General features: G+C 40.2%; 1 protein-coding gene across 3 annotated transcripts in view; it reads right to left on the bottom strand.

The window, feature by feature from the left end:
• The window catches only part of LOC124866813 (protein unc-13 homolog C-like), a 188,194-nt gene that overhangs the window by 49,055 nt on the left and 117,608 nt on the right, over positions 1 to 21,531 (bottom strand). For all 3 annotated transcript variants that reach the window (XM_047362769.1, XM_047362770.1, XM_047362772.1), the window contains one exon: positions 19,112 to 19,197. In XM_047362769.1, the coding sequence (XP_047218725.1) occupies positions 19,112 to 19,197 (86 nt within the window). The remainder of the gene's footprint in view (positions 1 to 19,111; positions 19,198 to 21,531) is intronic.

Raw genomic sequence — 21,531 nt, 5'->3', positions numbered from 1 at the left:
CTGAAGGAATACAGAAAACCACCAACCCAAAGAACACACCATCCACCAGGAGCCACCCAGCAGACAAGCAAACCCCACCAAGGCCGAGAAGCCCAATGCAACCAGTAAGTCGAGTGACATCCGCCCACTCAAAAGGCAGACAGAGACGCATCTCGCAGGACCACCGCACCACCACATCACACTATACAGCGGAGGACAGAACGCAGTAAAAAGCACCCAAAACAAAAGCTGTGCACAAAGCCCATACCACGCAATGCGCCCCTAACAGCCTCCCAAAAATAAAACTCCCCCACAAAATGCAACCCCACGAAAAGAAGACCCACAACATTCACACCCAAGAACACATGCCCCGACACCCATACATCAGGCAGAAGCAGCCCTGTGAGAAAACCCACACCGAAGCCCACAAAAGGCAAAGAGCCCACAGAGCCAAAACCAAAACCCACGAGAACCACCAAGACCACTCCACCCCCAAAACAACTTTGGTCAGCCAGTACACCCAAACCATTTGTTTGACCCCTCCTCCAAACGGAATCAGAACCAAAACAAGGAACCACAATCTGATCCAGAACCACCCAGTCCCAAACGAAAGACCACCCAAAGCTGCCAACCCACCCCAGAAGAAAAGCTACACCTATCTCACGACACCCAGGTTGACTTTGCCCATCCCCTCCCACTGAAAGAGAAAGGACCTACAATGAGATGGTACCTCCCCACATGTTTAGGAGGTCCCTAGGCCCACCGATGGATCAAAGGCCCATGGCCTAACGCATGCACAGGCATAGAACCCCAGTGACATACCTGCCAGGACCCAAGCCCCCCAGGCCCAGCCAGGACCCCAGACTGGGGGCGACACGCCCCGGGAACCCCGAGCCCACCCTAGACCTACCCAGGAGCAGCACGGCCACCACGCCATAACCTATGTCCGCCAGCACAGACCCCAAACAGCACTGCACGCAGCCACCAGATGTCACCCCTGAGAGCCACCAAAGCTCCACCCCGGTTGGGGCCACAGCCCCCAGTGCCGGAGCCCCAGCAACCCCAACACAGGGACACACCAGATGCCCCAAAGCCAGAGAACGCCCCATATCAGCAACAACACCCCGCAGGACAAATCTAAAGGTCAATATAATCCAACAAAAGGTATCTGTTGGATGGGTGCAAAAACTTGTTATCACTCATGTAAAAACTTTGTGTTGCAAGGCACCTGCACTATGCCTTCCTCCCTGTGTGTGTGAGATCATTGTTATCTCTGTGTGAACCAGCCTCCTTTCTGTCTCACATACATACACCCTGTCTGAACTGTCTGTTGAACTGTGCATATAAATAAAGAGATAGGGTGTCAAAAACTTTGTAGTTTCACTGCAAAGTGGGCTACCCTTGCTGCAAGTAACTATGACTGTATCGTTCTTACCTCTGAGTTGACTAAATAATACCTAACAGTATCTATACTGGTTAATACAAATAATATTTTTAGTTTTCCAATTCATGAGGGTAGTTTTCTTAGTGAACTGAATTTGTCTCTATGGTGACATCATCGAAATTGCCCAACAAGCAAACTGAGGGGGAAGGTGAAATATTACATCTCAGACACTGATAAGTCTTCACATATCCAGCACCAGAACCTCTGAACAGGTGTACATAACCATAGTGTGTGAATGTAATTGTCAGGTATATTGCCTGTGTACTGTAAGCAAGTGCTAGACAGTGCAAAACCCATCCTGATCATCCATTGACCTGTATTGTGTACTTGTATTAATTTTAAACTGGGGCTACAAATCATTTTAAAAGTTCTTAAACATATCCGAGACCAAAACAAACTTTTTAACTGACTAAAAGTCCTCCTTACTACTCTTAACATTGGTTCGCTTTAGGAGCTCTCTTAAGGCCTAAGGTGCTTTGTGAATAACTTTTATCTTACTGAAGTACAATTCTAGGAAGAATCGTACAATTTGAGAAATTCTACAATTTCTTTTTAGAATGACATTACTAGGTGCTACATTTAGTCTTAGGATTCTTTGTTAATACAGGCCTAGTAACTTAACAGAGGGTGCTCTTTCTATCACTTGTATGCTGGATCTGATTCTTAGGTCGAATTGATACAAAACAAAAGATTTGCTTTTCTAGTACAGCTCTCTTGTTTTACACAGCACACCAAAGTAGCACATTACAGCATATGAGGCCCCAGTCCATCTATTGATCTACTACTCCATCCTTCCTCCACTTATGAACAAAAAACTATACCTTGAACATTTTTGCATGAGGGAAAGACTGGCTCCCAAACTGGAGGGACAAATCCTCCTTTTTTTGGGTTAAAAAACATTTCCTCAGATTCAGTGAAGCTGACTCTTATCCCGAAAACCTCACACTCGGCTGCAAACTGCCCCAGTGCTTGTTGGAGCATGACTTGCAGACATCAGCACAAAGCAAGGAAGATTTTTATTATTTGGGTGAAATTATTAACAATTTCACCCAAAAAGGTAATAACAACAGATGAGTGTTGACATAGCCATTTCTTGTGGTCCTTTGTATTAAGTTACATATCGTTCTCAATTACATCATATATTGTGGAAAATTAAAAGGAAAACAGTTGATGAAGTATTCTTTAAAAAGAAAGGAAAGAGTTACAATAACTTTTTACAGCGACAGGTTCTGGAGCTCCTCCACTCTTTGCTAAATGCCAGCTTTATTAATGTGGCTACCTTGTGAACAAAAACACTGACTGAAAGACAGAAAGAAAATACTAAATATCTATGCAATATTTAATGCCTTGCCTACATTGTGGTAATCCTTATTACTTACCAATAGGGGATGAGCCCTGAATTATGGAGATATCTTCAGTAGATTTTGGTTTTTCCTGAAGCTGTCGCCATTTTGAAAAGCTTGTGAAACTGTCTAAGTCACACTCTTGACATAGGCCATTATACAACAGGCATGGAACGGCATGACCTCCTCAACAGAGGATTTAGACAATTTTATAAGAGGTGGCTAACATCATAAAGAGATGATTTAGGCAAAAAAATCATTTATGACAAAAAATTACTTATTTTAGGAAGGTGACGATATTCGACACTACATACTCTTATAGCAGTCTCCACAAAGTGCCTCAGGGGACAGCATCCTCAGGTTTCTCTAGATCCACAAAAAAGGTTGACTGGATAATAAAATTGCTTTGATTCCCTCAGCAATACAGCGAGAGCAAAGGTTTTGCCCACCCATTGTTCCACAACCAAGACAAAATACCGACTAGCCCTAGTCTGGACTAGTGGTTCAGGCCGTCTGCCTGTCTTCACCCCGGAATGAAGGGGACCACCTCCTGGTTCAAGGAGCTGGTTGCCCCTCTGGAGTATCGGTACCTGGACCTGGGAGTATAGAGTGTGTATGGGGAGTGCGTGTGAGTGCATGGCGTCCATTCTTGTGTGACTCCCGGAGGGTCCTGTGTACTCATCTTTGCAGCTCCCTGGGGCTTTTGCACCGTGGCTGCTGGGTTGTTCCCCGGGGCTCTCTTCTGTTGAGGGGATGTGGTATTCCTGGTGGTGGTCCTCCTTGGGCTCCAGGCTTTGGATGTCTGTGGCTCCGATCTCCTCTGTGTCTGCCTCGGGTCCTGGGGGGGCAGGTCTGTGGCTCCTCACCCCCTCTATTGAATATTCACATGAAGAAACCTTATATGCACAAGCGCACTCACACATACACCCACAGGTGTTTGGATTCAGGTCTCTACAGATACACCGATTTAACTTATTTCTTTCTGCAGGGATAGAACCAGACTTCTAGGGTGTTATCTTGTATTCGTTTTACCCTTCTTTCTCTCCTCTATTCTTATCTCCTCTCCCTTGAAACTTTTTGCCCCACCTCTCTCCCTTTCTTATTTGTTTTTTTTCCCTTTCGTTCCATCTCCATGTCCATTGCATTTACAATAATACCAAAGCAATTCCTAATAAAGTTTTTTACATACATCAAGCTGAGCAAAACAGAAAAAGCCATAATGCTCCACTTGTGAAAGTACATTTGTTGGAATTCTTCTTGGCACTCAGACAATAATTCAGAGTGCTACTCTGCCGAACAGGACAGGTTTAAAAAAAATAAAAATAAATTAAGATTAAATCTAATTTAGCCAGGAGTCTGAATAATTTTGGGCTTACCCTTAATAATGAACAACCTGATCAACAAGAGCTCTGAAGAACATGCATGAAAAATACATATCCAAAATAACCTTTATTAATTCCATAATATAAGAACTATATGATCAGAGTTGCCTTTCTATTGAAATCATTAGAAACACAAGGCAAGCATATTTTTACATATCCTCGAAACGTATCTGCAATCTGCATATTACAGACAAGTGAAACTACAGCAATCTCACTCATGGTAAATTCCTTTTCTTAAAAAAAAAACAAGCCTTAGTAAATGCCACCACCTCCATTGGTAAATTACCTTCAGGTCAAAAGGAGCTTTGTGTGCTGGAATTGCAAAATGTCACCTGGATTCACTAGTTCAGTGTGTGTCATTGAGGGCACAGGTGGCTTAAACCTAGAATATGAGTCCAAACTATTTCAGTTGAGAGGACATGTGGCTATTCGGCTGCAGAAATTGTTTAATACAGTACGTGCACAGAGGGATTCACTGTGGCAGTGTCACTTTGATAACTGAGCTAGTATTGAGAAGCAATATTTGCATGTACAGATCTCTAAAGGAAGCACGTGGAGGTCAGGTCACAAACAGAAAATTAGACAGCAGTACATGTTTTGTTTGGTACAACCTGTCAGTTTTGTTACAGAAAAATAATTTACATATATTGATCAGGCATAACATTATGACCAGTAAAGGGAAGAACATTGAATAGCTCTTCATTATGGTGCCTGTCAGTAGGTGTGATACATTAGGGAGCAAGTTAATATTTTATCTTCATAGCTGACAAAGTTTTGACTGAGTTCCTGATACATAAACTGCTGAAGAGATTACTGCTGGCCCTGATAGAAAAGTGTATACAATACACAAAGTGCATTGCAGTGGGTTGGTTTGAGGTTGCATAGTTACAGACTAGTCAGGGGCCAAACGCTTTGAACAATATTCTGCTGGAAAACCTTGAGTCCTATCATTATGTGGATGGTAATTTGACATGTATCACCTAACTAAGCATTGTTGCAGACACACTGTTGTATACCCTTTGATGAAAACATGTATGACTTGGTGGCTGTGGCCTATTTTAGCAGGCTAAATAAGCTACCACATCACACCTTTAGTGGCCTATTGGAGTCAATGCAATAAAAGGGTTGTCAAAACACTTTTAGGCCAGTCATGCATGTTAGCTTTGTGACAGGACAATGCATTAGAATATTAGATCACTTTTTTATTATGACAGTCAAAGCTTGAGCTAAACTATAAAGACACTTGTATTTTTAAGGCATTTCCTTGTGACAGAGATTAAAGTAAACTTGCCGTAGAAGGATTCATGAAACACGAACATGTTCAACTTCCAGAAATCAGTAATTATTAATTAAAGCAATTCAATTCTAATTCAGAAAGTTTCTGTCTCTTGCATACCAGTCAAATTGTTTCACTGGTGTTAAGGACAGAGTCAAATTTAAACAGCATGAGGATGTCTGAGTTTGATCAACAATAAGGAAATAATACCTTTCAAAAACAAACACATCATTACAAATAAATATCATAAATAAAGAATAAAACCACTCATAGAATGAGCCAAATGCACTATTCTTCAGTAACAGTTATCTGTCAAGTTAACCTTTTGTATTTTAAAATGCTTTAGTATGGGAGCAACAAACATTATTTCATTTCTCCAGAAATGGAGACGGAGATGGACAAAGCTAGGCTCACGGCATATTCTGAAATGGAGTACCAGGATTTGATTTCCTATTCACTTGGCCAAATGTAAGTGTTGAATAGAGGAGAGACCTGAAGAAATGAGGCCCCAGAGAGCAGTTTTTTTGAGAAACACTACAATAGAGCACACAGGGACTAGCTGACTTTGCTATGAAAGTAGATTTGCTTTTAAATCTTTTATATCTCAAATTACTATTTCAAATGATAGCAATATTTCCTTTCTTTTAAAATGCATAAAAGGTAAATATGAATTTATTTAGTGTTCATTGATGAACTGCAATTCCTCAAAATGAGTTACTTTGTAAGCGAATGTGTTTCTCCTATGAAAGCTGTAATTGCATAGGGTAATTACATTCATATTAATGAGAATGTCTATGCTGATTTATGCAAATCCAGTTTCCAGAGATTGGTGGTTTCACATAAAATGTCACGACTACAAATAAACATACTTTAAAAATGAATAACATTATATAAATTACATATAAATGTATAAAGTCATTCTCTGAAAAAAAGCAAACAGTTCAAAGAAAAAAAGATTAATCCAATACAGCAATGACATCAATGTTATCAGGGATAAGTACATGTAAATTATTAATCAGAACTGTGTATGATGAAAAAGTACACTAAGAGTACACCTTAATAATTTTTGCTAAATCTGGACCCTCCATCTGTTTATGTACGTACATATGTGTGTAGGTTTGAATGCTCACATCTGTTCAATCATAGACTGATGTATTTATGTGTGTTAGTGGCTGTGCTGCTGGTACTAAACTCTGTGGGCTGTCCTATGGGACGAGCCTACTCAAGATCCCTGGTGAGGATGTCATCTTGTGTGACGCTGTCCACAGGGACTGACAAGTTCACAGGAGACTCACTCACTCTCTGTCTCATTGATTTAAATGCCGTGGATAATATGATGAACTGTAACGCTACCACAGCTTTTCCATTCAACAATTACTGTTCGATGAATATATCCACGGGAGCTCAAGGTTAGACAGATTTGCTTGAAACAAAAGGCTAGAGCTAAAAGACTTCGACCCAATGCCACCATCGTTTCATTTATGACATAATTCATTTATCTTAGTTTCTGACCCAGTTTTGTCACACAGTTCTTCCTTAGCAGTATCGCAAGGGCCTACTGACACAGCTCTGCCAAAGCACAAGAATATGAGGAGACAATAGGTCCCACATATGGGACTCAAACAGAAGTATAATAAATTCAGACGTAAGCAGACACATGATTCACTTATGTTAACAGTTTCCAAATGCAAAAAGTTCTAATCTTATGTGATTAGTAGATTGCTTATTTCAGTTTTAGAATAAATATATATATCAAAACCCACTATACGATTAAGAACATGGTTATTTTATCCAGTAGATTGAGTTTATTATATTTACTGGATGGATTTATAAATAATTTATGAAATCTCCCTGAATTAATTAACTGCAATATCTGCAAGGCTTAGAAGACACATCATTCCTTTGTAAAATCCACTGATATAATAGCTTTGTTACAAAGAAGTGAACATAAAAACCAAAGCTCAGCTCCAACCCTGTAAGCACTGCATTTCTATGAATATAAATCTGCCACTGCTCAGTTACATTATTGATATTTAATCAAAATATTCTATGGAGTAAAGCACTACTTGTTGTGTGAGGATGAGTTAATGGGCGGCTGAAACAGTGGTGCTTTAAACGTATGCCCCAGAGACTGCCACAGGAGGATATATACTGTGGGCCTGATCTTTAAAAGGTTTGCATGTATAAAAAAATGTGCATGGTGGATTGATTCCGCAAAGCTGATCTACAAACCAGCTGCAAATCGAATTGCATATATAAAATGAGCAGAACAGTGGGCGCAAACGTTTTAGTGTGTTTGCCTTCATGCATATGCAAAACAAATGCTAATGACACAGACGCACAAAGTAACGCACAAACTCTCCATCATGACAGTCAGTGGCACACAAAAATTTCTCATTGAAATAGGGCAGTCTGCACTACTTTTGTACCTGTTTTCCATTGAGCACGCAATCATTGTAGATCACCTGCAACATGCCCACTTATTGCCCATGCAATCTTTTGTTTTTGCACTAGCAATTTAGCACCCCTTATTTGGAATCTTTCAATATCACGCCCTATGTATGGTAAAACACTCCTGCTACTAATTATCCTTTTGTTGAGGCACCCTTTTGCTCCCACAACACAGTGGAGATATATGGCATCCTACAAAACTGCTGGCACCCTTGATATAAATGTATAAAACACCTTAAAATAATAAAAGTTTCAAAAAATCCAACTTTTCATTTTAGTATATTTATTCTGCTGAAAACAAAATACATGTTGAGTACAGCACCCATTTGCCAGTAGTACATTGCTTAGTCCCCTCCCTGAACCGTCACCTTAACGTGCTGGAGGGGTTTGAGTGCTCAAATGATCCTAGAGGCTATGTTTTCTGGGGCCTAAATGCCCCTGGTAGGGTCTCCCATGACAAACAGGCTCTAGGTGACGGGTCAGACAAAGAGCGGTTCAAGAACCCCTCATGAAGAACAAAATATCGAGGCACGTGACGTCGCCCGGTACGGCGGAGCCGGGGTCCCACCCTGGAGCCAGGCCTGGGGTCGGGACTCGTCGGAGAGCGCCTGGTGGCCGGATTGCTCCTCGCGGGACCTGGCCGGGCCAAGCCCGAACGAGAGACGCGAGGCCATTCCCCAGTGGGCCCACCACCTGCAGGGGGAACCGTGAGGGACAGGTGCAAAGAGGATTGGGTGGCGGACGAAGGTGGCGGACGAAGGTGGAGACCTCAGCGGCCCGATCCCCGGATGCTTAGGCTGGCTCTAGGGATGTGGAATGTCACCTCGTTGGGGGGCAACGAGCCTGAGCTTGTGCGGGAGGTCGAGAGATATTGACTAGAAATAGTCGGGCTCGCCTCCACGCACAGCGTGGGCTCTGGAACCCATCTCCTTGAGAGGGGTTGGACTCTCTTCTACTCTGGAGTGGCCCACGGGGAGAGACGGCGGGCTGGTGTGGGTTTGCTTGTTGCCCCCCAGCTCAGCCGTCTCGTGTTGGGGTTTACCCCAGTGGATGAGAGGGTCGTATCCCTGCGCCTTCGGGTTGGGGAGAGGTCTCTGACTATCATTTCAGCCTACGGGCCGAGTGGTAGTGCAGAGTACCCGGCCTTCTTGGCGTCCCTGTCGGGGGTGCTGGATAATGCCCCTCCCGGGGACTCGATTATTCTGCTGGGGGACTTCAACGCCCACGTGGGGAACGACAGTGACACCAGGAGAGGCGTGATCGGGAGGAATGGCCTCCCCGATCTGAATCCGAATGGTGTTTTGTTATTGGACTTCTGTGCTAGTCACGGATTGTCCATAACGAACACCATGTTCAAACATAAGGGTGTCCATCAGTGCACTTGGCACCAGGACACCCTAGGCAGGAGGTCGATGATTTTTTTTATACTAAAGTTGATAGGTGTATTTAGAGGTCTGGGCAGGGTGAGGCATAGTCTAAGGTGATTTAGAATCACCAGTAGTTAATCCAAGGTATCAACTTGTTGCATGCAGTACTGATTGAAGTGTTTTTTTGCTGAACTGTGTTTGATTTGCTGTGCAAGGTGCATGTTCATGTTTTTGTCCGGCATTGTGTAGAATAGTGCTTTAATTTAGTTAGGTTAAGGTTTTTGGACCATAGTAACTATATCATGGTTACATGGTTTCAAAATAAGGTCAAAGTTCCCCCGCCTATAGGTGAGGCAGCTTATTAAACAGTGACATTTAGCTTAGTTTGGATAATAATTTGCGCATCTCTGACTTCTATTTCTAAGCAATGATTTTTGGTTAAGAAAATATGTTTTTCTGAATTATGATTTTTAATTATAATTTTTGATGTGTACTGTTGTAGAATGCATTTAAAAAGGAAAACAGGTGGGGAAGAGTGTCTGCTACAGCCTGCACCGCAAAGAGGCTGCATCCCCCCGGAGTTAAACTGTTAAATGGAATGAACTGAGTTCCTTCAAATATATGTTCCAGGTATTCAGTTCCTTTACTCCTCCAAATCTAGAATGTTTATCATATTATTTTTTGTAGGATGTCAGGTTTGTTCCAGATAGGCGTGCTGCATGGGATTAGTGAAGAGCCTGTCATTTTTAGATACTCCCACCATGCTGTCAGAGAGGAGCTGATATCAAGGGTTTTAAAGCATATATGTTGTTTTTTATTTGAGCTAATAAATGGTAAATCTGAAATCTTGATATTATTGCATAATGCCTGTTCTACGTCTAGCTAGGGTTCATCTAGAGGACTGTGTTTAAACCATTTTGAGATGTATTGTAGCCTTTAAGTAGTGGTGAAAGTTAGGCAGATCTAGTCCTCCTTTATCGTTGGTCCTCTGTAGAGTTTTTAAGGTAATATGCGGGTGTTTATCGCTCCAAAGAAATTTAGTGATGGAGGAGTCCAGAGATCTAAACCAGTCAAATGCCAGTTTTTTGGGGGGGATTATTGAGAATATATTATATATATTTTAATTGAAGCAACCATGCCCATGAATGATATGGGTAGAAATTTCCATCTAGCGAGATCACCATCTATTTTTTTTAAAAGCAGAATATGGTTCGGTTTTGTTAAATCTGCCAATCGAGGTGAAACATTAATACTCAAATATGTAATATTGCCAGCCTGTAGTTGTTTATTAAGGGAATTGTGGAAAGAACAATTAATTGGAAGAACTGTAGATTTTAACCAGTTTATAGAATAATCTGAAACTCTTGACAAAGAATGTATCAATCCAATTACCTGAGAGAGAGAGTTTTGTGAATGCTGGAGAAAAAGTAATATATCATCGGCATGAAGACTGATTGTATGTTCAATGTTCATGCATTTTATACCTTTCATAGCTTTAGTTAGCCTGATTGCTGCCGCTGGTAGTTCAATAAAAATAGCAAATTTTGAGCTCAAGACTAAACTAAATAAATGACCATGCCTTTACAAGAATAACTGTACATGCTTCTCAGATCAGATACATTTAAATCACTGCTCAAGACTCAAGATTCTGCCATTTTCAGTCTTTTTTATTTTCCATATAGTGTATTTATTCTGTTTTTCCTTTATTTTGCTGTATTTCTTTCTTTTAGTATGTAAGAATTCTTGAAAACCATTTTTTTTTTCTTGCCATATTTTGAAATTCATGGTTTTAATGTGACAAAATACAAGGAACTGCATAGCAATGCAGACAGGATAATCAAGGGGGAACTCAATGCATCACACATCCAAGCATTTCGGTAAGAGGTATCACATTCCGTAACATACTGTACATGCATTATTTCTTCTGAACATTGAAGATGAACTCAGTTAAGCAAGATATCTTTTTAACTCTCTTTTTTTTTAAATCTTTTTACAGTAGAACAGATTTTATTATTCAAAGTGTGTATGCCTAAACCTCATCCTGATGAGGTTTAAGAGCTGTCAAACTGTCCTTCAAATAGGTACAACCCTGAAACCAACAAATCAAACCCTGAGGTACCACAACCAGTACAATGAACCAGAAATGAGCAAAAATTCAAACAAGTGCTCCTTGGCGGAACGTGACAGTCATGCCTTCCTCCTGGCACATGTCACTGTGGGTGTGTGATGATGCAATGACAAGTGGAGGGAAGAGGAGGCCAAGCAGGGAGAGGGGATTGAGGTTCAAGGAGCGAGAGAAAGGGTATATGTGACTGAGTGCATCTATGATTCTTATTTTCTTTGTAACACGGACACCCTTGGGCAAATCGCTCTGTCTCACACACACACACACACACACACACACACACACTCACAACAAACTTGAACCTGCCGTGACAGCAGTCAGAGACACCCTATGTGGTCACATGTCCTCCTGCCCTGACTCAGATATGCACAAAAAACACAACTGCTTTCTCTGTTATTCATCACTTATTTACTGTAATTCCTATAATAATCTCTGGCTGTGAAGGGAAGTGATACAAACAGATCATACTACACTTTGAAAATGTTCCACGTTGTTACTGGAAATAGTAATTCAGGAGTGTTGTTTTTAATCAGAAATAGAACACTAAGGGAACAGCAAGTTTTTTTTTTGGCCAAAATGCTGTAAAGCACACAGATTTTCTTCTTGTTCCCTGAAGCTAAAAAGCAGTTGCAACAACACAACACAACACTAACGAGATCAATAGCAACTTCCACAAACTGCTTGGTAGGTGATGCAGAGTGCATGTTATGACAAAATATAGGAAGTGCATCATTGGAACAACAGCATAAACAACACAAACAGTTTGGAGCATTACATTTTGTTTACATAAAAATGTATTATCTAAATCTCTCTTGCTTGTTTTATAAACCAAAACTAACAGCAAAATGACCCATTGATATAAAAACAATCACATGCTCCTATAGATGACTGAAGCTATTACATTTTGTGTGTTATGAATACAGCGGCATACTTGCATACATACACTACCGGTTTTAGATACACTTTCTCACTTAATGGGTCTCTTTATTTTCATGATTATTTACATTGTAGATTCTCAGCCAAAGGCAACAAAACTGTGAATGAACATACATGGACTTATTTAGTAAACAAAAAGTGTGAAATAAGTCTAAATATTTGTATATTTTACATCCTTCAAAATAGCCACCCTTTGCTTTGATTACTGCTTTGCTCTCTTGGCATTCTCTCTGCATGACGTGGTCACCTGAAATGGTGTTCCAAAGAGTCTTGAAAGAACTTCCCAGAGGTGCAATGATAGATGGCAAAGGTTAATATTTCAGTCATCACAGCAAAGGGCAGCTACTTTAAGGAATCTAAAGTATAAAACATATTTAAACTTATTTTATAATTTTTTGTTTGCTACATAATTACATAAGTGTTCAATCAATGTGTTGATACCTTCAGTGACAATCTATGTACAATATAAATAGTCAGAAACATAAAGAAAACCATTAAATGAGAAAGGCGTTGTAAAAGTTTCATGTGATGTACAGTATATGTACTCCTTTTGTGGGCAAGCCTCCCTTGGCACACATTACTACATAAGTGTGGCAAGGAAAGGATGAGACCAGGAGAGGTTGCTTGTCAAAATAGTTCACTGATATCATGGTCATTAAACCAAGTTTTGATATTTTTGGTTATGTGCCCGGCTGGAAAATGAATTTACCATCTCCATGAAGCTTGCCAGCAGTGGGAAGTATGAAGTGCCAACCATTTGATTTTGGAGTTCAAAAAACAAATAAATTACATGCAATGGAAGGTGATCTCCATACTTCTTTCTTTCTAACCCAAAGCAGATTACATTTAAAAGCTTATAAAAAGAAAACATAGCTAGTAGAGGTTCAATAAGCTTCTCCTTTACTGTCTCAATACATAAACATTTCAAACCTTTTGGTTTAGAAACAGCCCTTAGCAGAGCATAAACCACCAACAGGTTCCTAAATGATTAGGACAACCCTAATCATTTCCTGTTGGCTTGCCAATTTTGTTTGCAAGTTGTACTGACTTGCAGTGGCGACCCCTGCATAAGGGAGTAGCCAAAAGGACTCATCATCATCAAATACTAAACAAAAATCTGCTCCTGCCACTTACATTTCACACTAAGCAAAGCATCACATATCATGTTCTCTGTTTGATTTAATTCTGCAGAGATGCATTTTTGAGATTCAACTTGCAACAGGAAATATGAATACAATAAGTAATCAAATATTCCAATAAAACAAATGCCTATATTTAATTTTCATGAAAAGCAACACTTTTCTGTGCTCCATTCCCACCAGACGAAGATGCCACAACCACATTAAAAATATGCCAGAACATTGATGGTCTCTGCACAATTATGGAGAGGTCTTTTGGAGAGCATTTCCAATGCAGAAGCTCCTTATTATGCATAATGAAACATGAAAGCTCCCCTACTGTCTTGAGCATGCATATATCTGTTGTGACATTGTAGTGGTTTATTATTTTGGTGGTAGCATGTCTTGATCCTAGGTGCAGTGTGGAGGAGCTTGGTATTAGCAATGGTAGATTATCTATGACGAGTGGCCATGCTTGCCTCATACTAAGGCTACAACCTCCTCTGGCCACACTGGGCTGACAACAATCAATTCAACACACTTGGTGGCACAGTTGCTATGCACACTGTCCTGACTGAATTAATAAATTTTGAATAAATCTCATCTCTATAAATTCTGTGCAAGAACTTCTGTACAATAATCAGGCCCTTTGCCCATAAAGTTCAGTATTGGGTTGGGCACCCCATAGAATAGGGCTCCCAGTTGTGGAGAAGTACACGTCTCCAAATACACCATAGTCTGCTTGACTGAAAGAAGTTGTATATATTGCAGGCTGCAGAGACAAGGTAATGGCATTGTATTTAGTAATGAAATAGAGAAAGAAGGACGAAATGGTTACAACTGGACTCATTAAAAAAAACAAAACTTGATTCTTAAAAACAGTTTTTCAAATTCCAGTTGGAGACAACTGTTCCAAAGCCTTGGTGTGATCACTTCACAATGATCAGTCAAAAAAGCTAAACTTTAGATTTACTAAGCATGATTCTTTCCGACAGCACTTGCCAAATACAATATAGCTCAGAATGGCACGCTTGGTGATGCACAGCAACGTGTACAGAAAAAAACCTCTGTAACTACATCCTTTAATGCTGCTGATAAGATGAGAATACTGATAGTGGTTTCACCTACACAGCAAGACTGAAACTGATGATAGAGGTGCAGAAACAATGTTCGCATTGTGATATGACCAACAAAGTCGTAGGGACCCATTTGAAAATGCCAGTGAGTTTGATGTTTGACATCAATCTGAAATGAGGATTTCCAAATTTGCTGCAACCCAATGAGGTTCAAATGGTCCTGGAGGACCTGGACACCGTAGCACATGTAGGACACAAAACCTAGTTGTTAAGGCCACTTAAGCCTTAAATATGCTGTTAAAAGTGACATTTAGATTTAGGTAATAAAAGCTAGGATGTTAAAACTGGAGTTTCTATTAGAATTCTTTAGCCTCCCTCATAAAGTAATCTTTGAAGCTTGGACTGGAATAGCTAAAACTTGCCAGACTCATGAGACAATTGTCTTCTGGGAGTTTGGGTTTGAGAATGAGGAGTTAGGGAGTAAAATCAACATTCAAGACAAAATGAGAAACACCCTTCCACACGCCAGCAATGCTGATTTGAGAATTAGTATTTGATTCTCTGTGTCAGGATCTGTGCCATGTCTGTCTGTTTTGGTGCTATTTCTGTTCTTAGCCTCTAGATGGCCTTTTGAACCGGAGGAGAGGTGACAGGTGTTCTCGATCTCCTTGATGATCTGCTGAGGAGTATTTAAGGAGGACGCTGCCAGCAACTCACTGCCAGAGTGTTGCCCTTTGTGGTACAGCTCAAGCCACATTACTTTGCCTTTGCCTTTGCCTTGACCTTGCTTTGATCTTTTGTAATTTTGGATTTGTTCCCTTGCAGGTCACCTGAACCTGACTTTGCCTTCAGCATCGAACCCTGCCTGGATTACCGTCTTCTGGAAAGAAGCTATCCAGCTCCATGAACCAAGACTCCTGTTTCCTCATTGGATCAAACCAGCTGGCAGTCTCCTGATTCCTTCGTTCCGTGGATCTACCTCTGTGAACCCTGTCCACCCTCCTCCTTCCATTGCACCAACTACAGAAACTCTTGGACCATCAATCATCCTGGCACACCAGTGTTCACTGTCTCCTGTCCCACGGGTAAACAACCTCCTGGTCTCTCCACCCCCCTCTGGCGGATCTCTCCCTCAAATCAGTAAGGCAGAAATATCATTTGTGAATATAGGTCCAGAGTTTCCCCTTGCTTATGGTTCTGTTTATTTTACAGTTGGTGTCCCGGTTCCAGTCTCCTGCACATTTCAACATACTGTTAATAAACTTCTTACCGTTAAAGCTCTGTCTCCTGAATTGCTTTCTGCATGTGGGTCAAATCTGTTTGAAATAATATGATACTCTGCTATCTTGGGAATAGAGACATTAAAACGAAATCAATACTTAAGACAAAGACAAGAAAATATTTTATGTATTGTAAATTTGGTTTTCAAAAAACTAAAACAATGCATATACAGCTGAAATGAAATACAGGTCCTTCTCAAAATATTAGCATATTGTGATAAAGTTCATTATTTTCCATAATGTCATGATGAAAATTTAACATTCATATATTTTAGATTCATTGCACACTAACTGAAATATTTCAGGTCTTTTATTGTCTTAATACGGATGATTTTGGCATACAGCTCATGAAAACCCAAAATTCCTATCTCACAAAATTAGCATATTTCATCCGACCAATAAAAGAAAAGTGTTTTTAATACAAAAAACGTCAACCTTCAAATAATCATGTACAGTTATGCACTCAATACTTGGTCGGGAATCCTTTGGCAGAAATGACTGCTTCAATGCGGCGTGGCATGGATGCAATCAGCCTGTGGCACTGCAGAGGTCTTATGGAGGCCCAGGATGCTTCGATAGCGGCCTTTAGCTCATCCAGAGTGTTGGGTCTTGAGTCTCTCAACGTTCTCTTCACAATATCCCACAGATTCTCTATGGGGTTCAGGTCAGGAGAGTTGGCAGGCCAATTGAGCACAGTGATACCATGGTCAGTAAACCATTTACCATTGGTTTTGGTACTGTGAGCAGGTGCCAGGTCGTGCTGAAAATGAAATCTTCATCTCCATAAAGCTTTTCAGCAGATGGAAGCATGAATTGCTCTAAAATCTCCTGATAGCTAGCTGCATTGACCCTGCCCTTGATAAAACACAGTGGACCAACACTAGCAGCTGACACGGCACCCCAGACCATCACTGACTGTGGGTACTTGACACTGGACTTCTGGCATTTTGGCATTTCCTTCTCCCCAGTCTTCCTCCAGACTCTGGCACCTTGATTTCCGAATGACATGCAGAATTTGCTTTCATCCGAAAAAAGTACTTTGGACCATTGAGCAACAGTCCAGTGCTGCTTCTCTGTAGCCCAGGTCATGCGCTTCTGCCGCTGTTTCTGGTTCAAAAGTGGCTTGACCTGGGGAATGCGGCACCTGTAGTCCATTTCCTGCACACGCCTGTGCACGGTGGCTCTGGATGTTTCTACTCCAGACTCAGTCCACTGCTTCTGCAGGTCCCCCAAGGTCTGGAATCGGCCCTTCTCCACAATCTTCCTCAGGTCCGGTCACCTCTTCTCGTTGGGCAGCGTTTTCTGCCACACTTTTTCCTTCCCACAGACTTCCCACTGAGGTGCCTTGATACAGCACTCTGGGAACAGCCTATTCATTCAGAAATTTATTTCTGTGTCTTACCCTCTTGCTTGAGGGTGTCAATAGTGATCTTCTGGACAGCAGTCAGGTTGGCAGTCTTACCCATGATTGGGGTTTTGAGTGATGAACCAGGCTGGGAGTTTTAAAGGCCTCAGGAATCTTTTGCAGGTGTTTAGAGTTAACTCGTTGATTCAGATGATTCGGTTCATAGCTCGTTTAGAGACCCTTTTAATGATATGCTAATTTTGTGAGATAGGAATTTTGGGTTTTCATGAGCTGTATGCCAAAATCATCCGTATTAAGACAATAAAAGACCTCAAATATTTCAGTTAGTGTGCAATGAATCTAAAATATATGAATGTTAAATTTTCATCATTACATTATGGAAAATCATGAACTTTATCACAATATGCTAATATTTTGAGAAGGACCTGTACAATGTTTACACTGTACAGAAACAGTCAACCTTTTTTTTCCTCAATGTCCTCAATGTCTCATAAAACCAGCCTAAACATTTTCTTTTACCTAAATCAGTTAGGATTACCAAAGGTAGTTTTGTACTTGCTAAAGGCTAAAATAATGGGCAAGAACATTTTTAATATCAACCTTGTACTTTACATTTGGGATGTTATGTTTTTCTTGAGTTTCCTCTTTTTTCTCCAAATGTAACACTGTCCACACCTCAATTTCAGCTTTAATCTTTTACTGGACTCAGCCAGCCTCTTCAGAGGATCTTTTGTCTTTGGGCTTTCCCAAATTGTTTAAAAGAATAATAATGGTAATATGGTAAATGGCCTGCACATGTATAGCGATTTATCAAGTCTGAGGACCCCAAAGTGCTTTACACTACAATCAGTCATACACACTGACAGTGGTGAGCTACATTGTAGCCACAGATACCCTGGGGCAGACTGACAGAAGCAAAGCTGCCATATAATCAACAGGCAAGGTGGATGAAGTGTCTTGCCCAAAGACACAATGACTGAGACAGACAGAACAGGGGTTCAAACTGGCAACCCACTGTTTACAGGTTGAACCCCTACCACTGTCGCCCTCATTTACATTTAATGGTAAATGTATATTTCCCAAATTTAGGGAAAGTACAAAAAGTTCTTCTAAAATTATCTGTCCCATTTTCCTTGCATTAAGCAAATAGAAATATTTGCAGTAATCCCCACTGATCTAAAAAAGAAACTGTTCAGTCTAATTAATCTCATCTTAGAAAGTGAGAATTTTATACAGTGTATTAAATATTTTGCCTAACTTTATAATGCACAGCACAATGGCTGCTGTATTTCTGTGGTAATAATGCCAAATTTTAAGGTTTTAAACAGTTTGAGTCATGACTACCGACCTACTATTACCCACTGAAGCAAGTGCACCAAATAGCCACCCACTTGTCATGGGTTAAAGTTTATAACACACATCTCTCACATATCCGTTTCTCAAGCACTTAGCCATAAACTACCTTCAAGCTTCAAGCACCCTGTAACTGATTGTTCTTTGTAGATTCTTTTTTTCTTATCTAAAATTACTTGTGAGAGCTGCTGGACTTCACAGGCACAAAAATACAAAGGATGAAAAAAGCTGAGCATCTGATCAGTTTTTCACTGTGCCTTTGATCAAGTGTTTATCTTGATTTGAAGAAGTGTCCTTTTCTCTGTTGGAATCGATAAGGGGAAGGCAGGAAAGCGTAATCTAGATAGGCAATAAAGCTGACCACATACAGACAAAGCCAAGAAAAATAAAGCACTGCTCAGCACCAGCCAATAAAGGGAACACAGCAGAGTAACACATTCAAACTGTAACATTGTTAAGTGAAATGAGAAGAAAGTAAGGCTGCTAATTAACTGACACAATACTCTTAACCAAAATCCATTCAGTCGAGTTTATTAATCTGATTCTTTCACCTTTTCAGTCCAGCACACATACATGCTGCTTTACAAGTGATAACTGATTGACAGCTTTACTGACCTTCCATTGCGTACTTCATATCCTGGGCAAAAAGGTTCCACATGATCTCAGCGCTGATTTTTCCCGCATTCAGCTCCTGTGGAAACCTGGCGGGACCGAGAGAAATTCCAATCAAGCTCATCTCCACACAATGATATGCTCAACTGGATGGCCTAATGTCTAGTCCTGCTGTGACTTTCTAGCAAATAACTTAACAGATGTGGAAGAGGTTTTGGTTGGTTTATCTGACAATCTATTTCCCTCCTGCCACACCGAAACCTGATTGAGCTGAGGTTGAATCAAGATGAATGCTACAGGATGAGAAAAATGTGGGAGGAAATGTCAAAACTAAATAGGTGGCAACCTATTTGGCAAGTAATCTGTTTTGAATGTTTATGGATTTTCAGTCAAAGCCTGAATGTAAGATGTCATTGGTTTAATTATCCGTGGCTTGGCAAAGGGATGGGAGGACGTTTATGGATGACCAAGACGTGGATTTTATCTGGACATATTTCACTTTTTATGGAGACTATGTTGTTTCATAAAGCAAACAAAATGCCCCCCAAAATTCTTCTTGCAACACTAATATTCTAATAATTTATGTGGGATAATTATGTATAGTTTTTAAAATGCCATTTGTGCACGGCATTGGCGCTGGGGTAATACCATATCTAGTCCTCAACGCAGCTGTCGTAGGTTCAACTCCCAGCCCACATGACCTGTGCAACATGTCTTTCCCATCTCTCCACCCGTTTCCTATCAGCTTAGTGTTGTAGAAATTAGAAAAACAAAGGTCACTAGTAAAGCAAAAACATTTAAAAAAATGCTAAATGTATGTACAAAATGTGTGATGTACATTTGTATTCAGTCCAACCAGGTTATAGAATACCTAAATATTTGAGCAATTGCAGAAGCATTGTTTAATCCATATCTCAAAAATGGAAAGAGCATGGAATAATTTCAAACCAGATCTGACCAGATGATCAGATGAGACCAAAATTAAACTTTTGGCATTCATTCCAAAAAAAAAAATTTGAAAGATGGATGCAGTTAAATACCTGCTTGAATATTGATGTTCCAGTATTCTGCTTCTAATATTTGAACTTCAACTACAATGCGTATTACTCAAAAACTGTCATTTTTGCAATGGCCTCGTGATGAAGTTAATACTGTGCATGGAAGAACTGGAGGAAAACCTTTAGAGGCAATGGAAGACTTAGTATATGGTTCACTTTCCTGCAGGACAACAACCCTAAACATACAGCCAGAGGTACAGTGGAATAGTTTAGTTCAAAGCGTATTTGCATGTTATGCAATGACCCAATAAAAATTCAGGACTAAATTGAATAAAAAATGCGGCAAGACACTTTCTGACAATGCTGGATATCTTTTAAAAGAAAACTGGCAAACCCTTTATCCTCAGATGGATAAATCTGAGACACACCCCAAAATATCTGTAGCTGTTAAATTACTGACTCGGAATTATAGATTCAGGAGCACTGAATATACATGAATGTCACACTTTTGAACATTATTTGTAAAAAAAAAAAAAACCTAAGAACTAAGAATCCATTTCCTTCCACTTTACAACTATGCATTGTATTGTCATGATCTATCACATGAAATCCAAATAAAACACATTGATATTTAGCTTCTAATGTGACAAGAATGTAAACAGTTTTAAAGGTTTTTTTCAAAGTACTGTTGGCTCTGTACATGTGCTTTCTGGCATGTAAACACGAATGATAGAAAAAGAAGAAACTGCAATTTTTTTGTTTACTATTATTCCTAGAACCTACATCATTCTTCTGTCTTGTCTTCTTGGTGCATTATGGCTGAAGCATACAATAAAATTTGTAGTGAAAAATGAATATAAATCTCCAGTCAGTGCACCAATCTGGGATTGCTTTTCAATTTTATGATGGGAAAAAGTGTTATCTGCAGGACAATACATTTTTGGAAACATTTCTGCATGCTTCGACTGCTTTTACCTTTGAAAATCAACTGCAGCATTCTGTTTTACGGTTCCTATCATAAGATCAATTTTGCAGATCAGTTCACTGTCTCAAATTTCCAGAGGCTTTGTTCCCACATAAATATTCTCAAAATAGAGCAACTGACTGACAGCTATTTCCCTCTTGCTGCATAGCCTATTATTTAAAGGCAACAAATCCACTCGCAAGTTTATGGGGAAAAAAACCATCAGACTTGCTGTCAATCCTCAGCTTGACCAAAAACAAGGTGGAGACACTGGGCATGAATATTGCACAGCTGTCATTAGTTGGTATAGGAGAAAAAAGCTCAGGGCATAAACAAAGTCTTAATAAGCATCATAAATCAGCAAGAAGAAGAAGAAAAAAGGAAAACAGTGCAGCATATGAACAGGTATGTATGAGGGACACAAACATACGACATTTAACTGCCATAGTTTTTCAAGCTAT

This window comes from Girardinichthys multiradiatus, chromosome 4 (assembly GCF_021462225.1).
Source record: "Girardinichthys multiradiatus isolate DD_20200921_A chromosome 4, DD_fGirMul_XY1, whole genome shotgun sequence".
In the NCBI taxonomy this organism is placed as follows: Eukaryota; Metazoa; Chordata; class Actinopteri; order Cyprinodontiformes; family Goodeidae; genus Girardinichthys; species Girardinichthys multiradiatus.
The sequence above is the reverse complement of the archived record's forward strand: the minus strand, read 5'-3'. Positions and strand labels throughout refer to the sequence as shown.